We start from the raw sequence: 12,257 nt of genomic DNA, 5'->3' as shown, positions 1-12,257 counted from the left end.
TTTTTTTTTTTTTTTTTGTGGTACCAGGGATCAAACTCGGGTCCTTTGCGCTTGCGAGGCAGGCCACCGAACCGCTGAGCTAAATCCCTGGCCCTATAATTGGCGATCACCAATTTTTACCTACTCTAAAATAATCTCCAAACTTTCACCAGAAAAATCTATGAAAATTTTCAAAGGGCCCGAGAAAAGACTAGAACTAGAGAGCTATTTCAGAACCATGTACTTAGAATGAGGAATAAATGTGATGTATGTATCTCCTTTGAACAGAATTTTAATGCAAGAAGTCAACAGGATTTTTAGATGAAATCTGACATAAGAATAGCTATTTTTGAAAAGAACAATGAGCGAACACTTGTCCTACTAGCAAAACAGAATGATTGAAACAGCATGGTATCCTTGTAGCAATATAAATATAAATCAGTTTTTATTTGATCAAACTGAGTCCATATGGGTATAAAAGTATAATTAGAAATGTAATATATAATAAGGATGGCATTTCAAATCAGTGGGTAAAACTGAATCATTAAGTTATCTGTATTGAGATAGTTGACTATACAATTAGAAAAAATGGAATTCAAACACTTAGCTCATATCGTTCATAAGTATAAATTCCAGATGGCCATAGAGCTAATTTTTAGGAAAGGTATACATAATATATATTCATTTAAAAGAAATTTTAATTTTTGCAGGGATACTATATGTCACATGGAAATTTTGCTTTATGTAAATGATTCCTGGCCAGGGATATAAATGAATATGATATCCAGTATTGCCTCTGTTAAACTTTGTGTCATTTTGGGAGAGGACACTTTTCCCAAGTTGTCCACGTGAAACAGGGGTATCTGTGTACACTGCTGCCACAGTGTACCACTTTTCTAATTGGAACAAAGACATAGCAGCAGTAATAGTTAATAGTAAGTAGGTGTGAGCCCAGGATTTGGCTCAGGGGTTCACCACCTGCCTCAAAAGCCCAGGGCCCAAGCTCAATCCCCAGTACCAAAACAAACAAATAGTAAGTGCTTTAAAAAGTAACACGTGAACACCACCATCCCCCATTTGTATGCTGTATCCTCTTATCCCCAATGTGATGGTATTTGGAGAGGAGGCCTTTTGGAAAGGGAGGGAACACTCAGGAGGGATTAGTGCCCTTATATGAAAAGATACAGCAATGGCTTCTGGAGAAGAGATTCCATGAAGGCAGTGGTCAAGAGACATTGCTTTAATTTAAATGTTTCAATTTTTATAAGAATGACTTCATTATTACATGTTCTACATAAAAATGTTTTAAAAACCAAAGTATTTTTTGGAAAAAATGTATGGTAGAGACATCACATGTCATAAAAAGGTCAAAATAGGAATCATTTATATTTAATGAATACTTACTATATCCCAAGCAGTATATTACATTCAACATCTCATTTGATCCTTGCAAAAATCTTATGAGTACATAGCAGATAGCATTTATAGATTCATTGTACAGACAAGGAAACTAAAGCACTGAGACATTAAATAACTTATCCAGCTATCTAGAGAATAAAGCTAGAATCCTAATGTCAACAGTCTATTTCTAGAGAACTTCCTTCTTAGGTCCAATAACATGTTGAGAAATGAAAATAGGATTGTAGGAAATTAAGAGGTTAGTGGAAACTTTGTCAGAAACAATTTCAATAAAATTTTTAAAATGTTGAAATAAATTGGAAATAAAGTGTAATTAATAAACCAAATTGTTATATCTTTTTATCATGTTAAACCACATGAAACTGTTAATATGCAAGTCTTTCACCTACAAAAGGAGATTTTCATATTGTTCAACTATCAGATTATTTATGAATGTTATTTTCAGTAATCTTAATCTTAAAAATACGAAGGAGGAAGTAAATGACAAAAGTTTTCAAACCCTCAAGGCTATGTGTGTGTACCCTGAAGACAGAGCTGGAAAATATTTCAAACTTTTTTATTTTGGCATAAAAATATGCTTACAGTTAAAACAGCAAACACAATTTTTGATTATTGTATTTCACTATGACAGGAAAATGTTTTAACCACACAACCAAATTTCTTATGCCAAGATGGCTACAAACCCAATGTCTGCTTATCATCAGAAGCAAAAGCTATCAGCAGTTTTTATGAGTTGAACTCCATCTCCCTTAATCACAGATAAAGGTTTACACTTCTACTTACAATATCGCAATTTTTCTGAGAATCATTCCTTGGATATATCCTGATACCTTAACACCTTTCATCCCTGATTTCCCATTGGCATGCTGGCACTGGGCCCATACTTATGTGGTTCTGCTGTACTTCCTCAGAGGTCTTGAACATAATAAATCGCTGGTCCTTAAAAGCTGGTTAACCCATTTAGCCTTTAGATGTTATCCAGTTCAATTTTCCATAGCACAAAACAGAGCCTTGTGGAGATTAAATGATTTGACTTTCCCAAAGTCATATACTATCCAAAGAAGAGTTAAGAATAAAACTCTAGGGAACCTAGTCCTTAGTACTTTTTGCTGTGCTGTAATGGCTATTTTTTCCCCCTGTTATGGAATGCAGATTAATCTGATTTTCTTTTTCTTCTTTTCAATTGAAGTTCTGAATCAGCTAATCTTGATAATTACTGGGACAGGAAGCAAAAGACTGAAATGACTCTGTAATCAAAGAAGCTCCCTGCTAAGAGAGATGATTCTATTAGAAGCAAGTCTCCTAATGCTGGGTCTCCACATCTGTCCTATTTTGCCCAACCCTTTTAATTCCTGTGGCTTTCTTTGCTTTCCCTAGAATAGTTTTAGACTGGCCAACCAGCACTTTGACCACTGCCTTTGCCTTGCCCTTTAGTATTTAGCTGTTTGGGGCCCCTCTACTTCTTGTTTTTGAACCACGGCATGGCCCATCTTCTGGTTTCCACATGGATACTGGATTGTACTTGTTTCTCTGGCTTCTTGTTTATTGGTTTCTTGACCTCCTCACCTTGAGCCTCCTTTTCAGTGTATTTTTGTTCTCTCAGCAGAAGATGATACTCAACTCTACAGTCCCAAACTGCACAGAAATAATCTGATTTTCATCTAGAATATCCTTAGGAATAAGTAGCATTATCTGTAACTTCAGAATGACTCTGGAATCTTGGTCAGTAGAATTTCAAATAACTGTCACAATGGTCACAGAGGACACTTCCTAGATATGAGTGAAAACTGGCTATAAAATGGTTACATCTTGCAAGGTTATACAAGAGTGAAGGGCAATTTTATAATAGGCTTTATTTTGTAGAACAGTTTTAGTTTCACTCCAAAATTAAACAAAAAATAATATTGAGAGTTCTAGGCAATACTCTCATAGTGACTTAGATAAATACATGCAAGATGCCCACCACTTAAAAGAAACTTACTATATGTAATTTATGTTATGAAACGAGAAATATGAAAGCCAGATGATTACCCAAGTTATCAACTTATTGTCTCTCAGTTCTACATCCACCCTTCATTATCTGCTGTGTGAAAATGGAGATGGATTCCTTATATCTCCTTGAAGCTAGGAAAATATTTAGCTGTGTCAGAAAAAGGAGAGAACACCACAGAATTTTCGTTGCTCTCACCAGCACCTATATGGGGGGATAATCAGCGTCACATTTGTCCTGTGATCATGACCCATCAAATTTCAGAGGTAGTGCCACGAACAGATTTCCACTGAGTCTTGCAAGCCTACCAGTGCTCAGATCCATCTCTGGGCTATTGCACCAAGTGAGGTACCTCCTGCTTGACCAGTGTCTATGAACTAGCTGCAGTTTAAGCCACCCAGGAACTTCACCTCAAAATGGGCCATAACCATGGCTTCTACAGTGGAGTCTGAATCTTAACCAAGGGGACAGGGGCCCAAATGCAAATTGCTGCTTCCTTGAGAGGTCTCTTCCAGCCCTAGAGTATTCCTGAGAGTCCTCTTTATCACTTTATTTAACTGTATATTTCATGATACAGTTTATAATTCTCAATACTAAGCTTTTCCTATTCAAATTACTATGTTGTCTGTGTTTTCTGTTTGCTCCTGGTGATGCAGTAATCATGGAAAAATAATTTTAATCTTTCAGTATGTACTCATACAAGAAATGAGATTTGATTAGTTGATCTCAAATATCCTTTCCAGCTCTAAAATTTTGTGAATCTAGGAAATCTTATAAAAAATTTATAAATTTATTTTTCATTTATGAAAAATGGGGTGGCTAAGTATATATTATGAGTTCCACTTGGCTCTAAATAATTGTGTATTTCTCCCCCAGCCTCAGCCACAGTAAAAGGACCTTTCTTCCTATAAGAATAATGGTTTCCTCCTTCTGGGTCAAAATATTAAGTCACAGGAACAGCCAGTATCATTTCATATACACAGTGGGCAATCAGATATTATAAAGCCCTCTGTGAGAGCTTTAGCTAGGAAGTCATCAAAGGAACAAAACAGAAAACTTGAGGTTTATGTATGAAAATAAGAGTTTAACTGGGTGTGGTGGCACAAGCCTATAATCCCAGCACTTGGGTGGCAGAGGCAGGAGGATCACTACAAGTCCAAGGCCAGTCTGGGCTACATAGTGAGTTCAGGGCCAACCTGAACTGCAAAGCAAGACTCTATCTCAAAAAAAAAAAGGTGGGTGGGGGATTTTAAAATACATTATAGATATTATTTTATCCATTTCAGAATATAAATATTGAATGAATACCTTAAGTATAAAAATGTTTTCTCTGATATTATTTATCCTAACACATTACAAAATATCCCATTTACAACCTCCATTATCATGCAGTGTCAAATCTCTTTTTACCTTTCTCTGTCTTTTACTGACTGTTCAGCCATTAATTTCTTCAGTTCTTCTAGGCGCTGAACTTCTCTCATTTCCATTTCTTGCCATTTCTGTTCTTTCTTAGCCCAATATTTTCTTATCTATTGTATAAATGTACATAAAGCTTAAGTTAACAACAGATAAAAACAAGGGAGAAAGCTAAAATATATTTATTGCTTTATATAGCAAAGCCTGAATTTAAATGGCTTTTTTATTTTTATAACTGCCTACCGTACATTGGCAACAGAAAAAATAAATTAAAACGCAGAGATACATGTCCTGAGAAACTTCATGGTTTAACAATTTCTGAAGTGGGTATAAAACTTGTGCTGAATCCTAATGTTTTAATACACGGCTAAAATAATTGACTTTCAGGGAACCACAATAAAAGCATGTCATTGCCTCTAAAGTGTATGATCTACCTGTTACTCAAGAATATTTTTATCCTCTTATGGTAATATAGTTTGCAACAAATATAGCACTAAAACTATTTTTACTTTAAAAGCATAGGTTTATTTATGCTAATGGACAGTGGGATGTTGAAAGTTTTATGTTTCTGGGGAAGTGGCAGGAGATAGGTGGGAGGAAGAAGGAAAAGAACAAATTAGTAAAGTTTGTGGTATATGGTCGACCTGACTTACATGGTAAAATAAAGGTCAAGCTTATCAAGTTCAAAGAGGTGAAAGTATTGTTCTTCCGAGGTCTGTTTTATTTCTCCCTTCCAGAAATAGAGGCAAAATAAGAAAAAATGAGATCAATAGATACCATCTTCAGCAGGACTGAAACTATTATTGAAGATTCTCCACTGTGTTGAGGCAGTGGAAGTTGAAGTTTAGATGGCAGAGGCCCATTCTACACTCTGGCTGACTCTATCATGTCTGGGAAGACTGAGTGGGCCTTGCTGGTAACAGACAAAGTAAGACCTCACTGTTGAACACCAGCAAGTGATGGGCATCAGAGAGAATGTCAGAGAAGTTGGGTTAGCCTCATCCCCAGTGTGACATCTTCTCTTCTGAGAGGTAGGTATGAAAATCTGACTAGTTTCCTAACTTGCCCCCCAATATGGTCTCTGATTCCTAGGAGATCCATAAGGAGCCTCCTAAGCACCTTGCTAGGGCTGTACCCTCTGCAGCCACAAAGTGACATCACTTCAATGCTCAGTGTTCAGGGATGTCCACTGCAGAGATAACTGAGATCTGAGCTTAGGAAGAACAGAGAGGAAGCTAGAAAAGAGAATGTGAGAAATGGTATTGATGGCAGAGAGAAGAAACACTTCCAGACAAGGTGTTTTTAGGAGTCCTAACTAATGAATTCCAGGAATTCTACTAATATCATGTATTTGTTGACAATGACCATGTTATCTCCATTAGGGTATTAAAAGGGGTCTCTATTCTTTATACTTTTCTGTATTACCATATATATTGCAATGAGTATCTTTCCTTATCAGAAAGAAATCTATTTCAAAACAATTTAAAAATAGATATTGAATTAAAGAACTTTTTCTTTGGATTGCAACAGACCAATAACATTCACTTAGTCCCACACTTGGCCCTTGGCAAAGTCACTGGTATTGTTGCAAGCAATCCCTTGACTATAAGCTAACAAGCATCAGGCTGCTGGGAGTTTCAGGAATCATGGGGCCAACTATTCCTATTCTTTACCCTCTGGTATCCTTAGCTGTTGATGTAATGTGATCTCTCCCCTCTCCCCCTTTACCCCTCTCCTTCATTCCCTTCTCTCTCTCTCTCTCTCTCTCTCTCTCTCTCTCTCTCTCTCTCTCTCTCCTCTCTCTCTTTCTGCTTCTTCTCTATTTACTATTTCACAGAACTTTCGTCCAGGTCATCTGGTGCCTCTCTGTCATCATCTATAAAATCCTTTACATCTTCAACCTATAGAACATAATTTCCTTATTTTCACTGATATTCTTCTGAGTGGAAGATATTCATATTCTGATGGCTTTTGTATCATAGGTCTGAGAAATGGTTCAGATATTTTTCTCATTATTGTTATTTTAGGGTTACTAACATATCCCTCTCATATATGATTCCAACTCCCTTTGATGTTTACCCTGTCTGGGTATGTCACCCTTATCACTGGCCCATATAGATTTCCAGGCCACTTCCAAATACTTACCAAGAAATCAGATATCTGAGTCACATCCTTCTACCTTCTGTACTCTCAGATAACTTTAGCATCTGTATGAATTCCCCCTCAACCTGTTTTTCTCACAATTCCATAATTTCTTTCATTCCAGGGTAGGGAACTGCCTCCTTCTCCAGGATTTTATTATAATTGAAAACTGTTGCACTCCTGAAATCTGGAATTATAGCAATAGACCCTCTGACCAGAACTGACCGCTCCCCCATCCTCATCCTCTGGGATCTGACTGAACATTGCTCCTCTAGCTCAGCCTTTGTCACAACACTTTGTGAATTGGTATACTTTACCCCTCTGACTAGATTGCAGAAACTGTGATTTATTTATCTTGGCATTTCTGAAAGTGACTAATGGCTAGAACACAAGATGTACTTATAACCATTTGATTGATTGATACCAAATGTATGGCTTCAATGAAATCTTCAATTACAAATAAGTATTCTTTTCATTAATTCCTGGTGAATGCCTCCCAATTTTTCATAGATATATTACGAACACATTCACTATGTTCAGCCCTGTGCTTGCCTCTACTTCCTCACTTTTGTTAGAGGAAATAGGAGCTCTAAAGGATACTTTCTTTGGTGTTCTGTCACTCAGAAGATGAAGCACCTTTCCTGCTGTCTAAAATTAATTCCTTTCCCTGGCTGCAGTCCCCATTCCCAGTTCCATCTTCTCCATAACTTTATTCCACAATCTGTACACTCTCTTCCCTCTGCCTTCATCTTCTGTGCCTTTGCTGCTTCCTTCTCTTGATACAGAATTAAATACAAATCTCTTCAATTACAAACACTTAAAAGAATGTTCTTTAGACCCCAAGACTATAGCACCACATCATTTCATTTTTCTTTTTTTTGCCTACCACCTTAGAATACTTTCTGTTCTCCATTTTCACTCTCCTATTGTATTCCTCACCAATGGCATTCCTACCTCTTCTTTCCACCCCAAACTCACTTCTCTCACTAGTGACTTCAATAGATCAAATGAAACAGTCATTTCAATTTTTATTTTACTTGATATCTCTATGTATTTGATTCTACTAGCCCTTATCTATAGTTTTAAACTACCATTGACTTTAGCTTTGGTTCATTCATTCAATAAATATTTATTGAGTATATACTTAATACCAAATACTGTGTTATGTACTTAAGGTGTAGCACTCAAAGAGAGAGATGAGGCAAATATTGCATGAAACTTGGACTTTCTGAAAAAGAACAAAGACAGCCAGGCATAGTGGCACACGCCTGTAATCCCAGCACTTGGGAGGCTGAAGCAGGAGGATTGCTGTGAGTGTGAGACCATCCTGGGCTACATAGTGCATTCCAGGTAAGTCTCAACTACATAGTGAGATCCTGTCTCAAAAAACAAAAACAAAAAAAAAAGGACAAAGACAAAAACAAGTAAACAAATGAACATGGTGGTCTAACTTCTAAGAAGAAAATAGGTAAGATGATGATTCAGAATAATTTGGGTAGAGTAATTAGAAAGCATATGTAAAATACCCTCATTGTACTTTTGGATGAAAATATGAAAGATGAGAGAGAGAAGGCCATGGAAAAAGATGGATTGGGTACCTCAGGAAGAGGAAGCTATACATGCAACAGCACTGGGTGGAAAAGACCTGAGATGTGATGGGAATTAGGAGAGGCCTGTAAAACTGAAGTTGGCAGTGAACATTAATACAAGAGGGGACTGGAGAACTATTGGGGGACCACATGGTTAGGCCAGGATTTAGTACCCAAAGGAAAGAAATGTCATTGAAGAGTTTAAAGCAAGCAGGCACATTTAAATAGATAAGCCTGGCTATGAAGTACAGAATGCATATCAGAAAAGCTAAAGGAGATCAGACAGAAGAATAGGCAAAATAGTCACTTTACTAGGAAATGGAATGGAGGAAAAAGGAATTAAGAATGATTCTTGGGAGGGCCAGGGGTTTACCTCAGTGCTTCTGCCACCTATCTGGCAAGCACAATGTCCCAAGTTCAATCCCCGGTACCAAAAAAAAAAAAAAAAAGTATGATGCTTGGATAGCTGGTTTGGAAAAAAGGAAGATAATCAAAAGCTGAGTTTCAAATATATATCTTATTGTATGTGTTTGCTGTACACAATTATATTTATCTTGTATAGCTGTTACATGCACAAAACATATTTCAATTTTTTTCATCTCCTAAACCTTCCTTACCACCTCACTCCTTCCAATTCTGGGTCCTCTTCCCATTTTCAAAAACACTATTTCCATTTTTTCCTTTTATTCTTTTTAAAAATGTTCTCTTTCCAGATGATGACTAAGATGCTAATAAAAAAAAATGGTGCCAGGTACCACAACAGCAACAAAACTTTGCTGTTTTCTGGATAGTATTATTTTCTTTTCTTTTTTTTTTTTAATGCAATGTGCTGAATGTCTATAATTTTGTTTAAATGACTGCAGAACCTGGAAAAGCTGTTGCTGCTACTGATTCATAACATACTCCTATTATTGGTCTTTTTATATAAATACACACACACACACACACACACACGCACACACACACACATATATATATATATATAAGTGTCATATATATGTGTCATATATATGTCATATATATTGGAGATGTATATCATATTTGGCCTAATACTATGTTATTTTAGTGCATAATTATTACACCGTATTGGTCTAGAAATGTTAATTTTTTATTTTTATTTTTTCCATTTGTACAGGGGTAACTCAATGTATTAAATATGTAAGGTCATATCTACGTGGGTTTGATTACAGAAACTAATAAAGAATTCTCTAAATAATGAAAAAAAGAATAAGATAAGACTACAAGACCAAGAAGCAATTTAAATATGTTAAGGGACCATTTTCATCTTCAGAATTAAGGGTTAATTTAATCTTACATCATTCCCTTTTCTCTTTTATTTCCTTTTTAGTTTTATTTTAGGATTCCCTATTTTTAATGTTCATACAGAGATTTCTTTAACTGAAATACCGAATAGTTCCATTGGTGTGAAAAACTACTATAGTACACAGGATCCTAATGAGATAATTAATAATGTGAAATAGGAAGTAAATGGCTAAAGGTGTAGGGAAAATTGGAAGGGTGGGGGAAAGGTAATAAGGGAGAGGAAAATAATATAACAAATTGAAAAAATGGAAATAAAGTGTTTGTAAATGGGGAGGGAAGGAGAGGGTGAAGAGAGGGCAGGGACAAGGGGAAAAAATGAGAATCAAGACCTATTATGTAAAGGTACAGGATCCCAATGATGAATGTAACTATTGTATGCCTAGATTGTACCAATAAACTCAATAAAAAGAAAAATAAATAAATTTTTTAAAATATATAACTTTTGATGTGCCTATAACACCTCTAATTTGAAAATCCAAACAAATATCCAGAGGTACAAATGGTGGCTCCAGGGAAAATTCAGTGCTGAAAGCCCAAATTAAAGGATTTTCCACTTAAAATGGTATCTGATGCCACTGGACTAGGGGAGACCTCTAGGATGAGTGTTTTACTTCTCAGATGAGAGTCTAGGAGTAGACTTGCCTTAATGTTTAATGAAAGAAACAAAGTGGTTGTTATGGTTTAGATCTAAAATGTTCCCCCGAGACCAGTGAGGAATTCCCAGCAACATAGGGAGCTCACCAGCGCCCCATACCTTCATCATTGCAGACTGGTGAGGACTGCCCAGCCAATCAGGCAACTCTGCAGCATCACCCCCACCACCACCACCATGCTCTTGGGCCTCCTGGTTGTGCCACTACCTGGATCCACACTGCAGAGGCATGGGTGGCCATAAAGGACATTTTAGTGAGTTCCAGAAGATAGAAGGGAAGTAAACAACTGCAATAAAGTCACATCAGACCTTAATAGTTGGTAAATTGGAGGGATCAACACCTTCCACCAGAACTTGGACTATCTGCAGGGGAAGGTCACAGGGAACCTGTAGTAGAAACTTGCAGAGTTCAACCCTGCAGAGGATCAAGGAGCTCAATTTGGGCCTTACAGCCAGAATTCAGCCTAAATCTCAGGAGTCTGTCATTGGCTAGCTGAGACTAACTGACGTAGTTCTGCACAATGCTGCCCACATTGTCTATTGTGACAACAAAGATAAACCATGAAAGAGGCTCTTCAAATTTTTTTCTTGTCCTCATATTTTTAATCTTTAGTTTTAAAATTGTATTTTTCCCATTCTACAATTTCTTCCTTTTTTCTTTCTTGTTTTTCCTGCTCAGTCTCTTGCTCCCTTATGTGATTCTTCATCTCCATTTCTGTTCCTGTTCCTGGCCTAATTTGGATTTATTCTTTCTTTTTCTTTTCTTCTCTCTTTTTCCTTCACTCAAGTGTCATTAGTTTCAAAGGAAAGTGAGTATAATTAATAGCTTCCCTGTTACTGTTAAGTCGTTCTTTTTTTGTCTTTATTTTTGCACTCTATCTTTCCCTCTTCTCTTCAATAGTTTCCTAGAGGTTCCATGATCATCATGTGTCCTCTGGCTTCACCTGAAACCTTTTCTTATTCTTCTACTTATCTATTCCTCTTCTGCTACCTCCTTCTAAGTCCCCATGCTGAAGGGTAAAGTTGCTATATTGAAGTTTATTCACTATAAACATATTTTGGGCTGGTCCTTGATTTTGATTTAATTCACATGGTTCAAAGGTGATAGATTAATAATTAAAACAAATGGTCAATTTATAAACTGTGCTTGATGCCTACATGTTACTGATTATATTAATTGGGCTAAAGGGTTGTGATAGATTTAATGAGCTGTCCTTTCTGACATTATGAAAATGAGAGTCAGAGAGAGTGTCTCTGAGTCATTACAGACTCAAAACCTAAAGAGGAGCTATATCAGGAAGATCAAAGTACTAACCCAGGAATTAAACTAAGTACAGTCCAACAACAAAAATAGAAAGGAAAGCATGACACACAGCCAGACCTCCACTTCACCAACAGCAAATTCTAGGGGAAACGAGGGGGAAAAGGCTAATAATCAACCACCAGGACAGGACACCCTGAACTCATAGCACAGGAAGTAACAAAACAGATCAATCAGACTCTGAAAAAGTTCAAAACAGAAATAATTTCCCAGGTAACTACAGAGATGGTGAGCACAAGGAAAGACACGAATAGAAGCTCTAGAACAGAAAATGACAAAAAAAAAAAAATAGATGAGCTCAGGACTAAGATAGAAGCCACGAAGGCCCAGCATAAGAAAGAAGTGGAAACCATGCATGCCCAACATAGGAAAGAAATAGAATCTATGAAACATTCAAACAGATATCCAGGAGATTAAAAACTCCAC

The 12,257-nt window shown here is 36.7% G+C and overlaps 1 protein-coding gene across 1 annotated transcript in view; it reads right to left on the bottom strand.

Annotated features, from left to right (window-relative positions):
• Positions 1-12,257, bottom strand: part of Ccdc148 (coiled-coil domain containing 148) — a 301,801-nt gene that overhangs the window by 63,747 nt on the left and 225,797 nt on the right. The window contains exon 12 of the mRNA XM_010606782.3: positions 4,799-4,917. Coding sequence (XP_010605084.1) covers positions 4,799-4,917 — 119 coding nt within the window. The remainder of the gene's footprint in view (positions 1-4,798; positions 4,918-12,257) is intronic.

Source organism: Fukomys damarensis, unplaced genomic scaffold (assembly GCF_012274545.1).
Source record: "Fukomys damarensis isolate Sample0158 unplaced genomic scaffold, DMR_v1.0_HiC HiC_scaffold_26, whole genome shotgun sequence".
Classification (NCBI taxonomy): Eukaryota; Metazoa; Chordata; class Mammalia; order Rodentia; family Bathyergidae; genus Fukomys; species Fukomys damarensis.
Note: the sequence above shows the minus strand (reverse complement) of the source record. Positions and strands in the feature narration are given on the sequence as shown.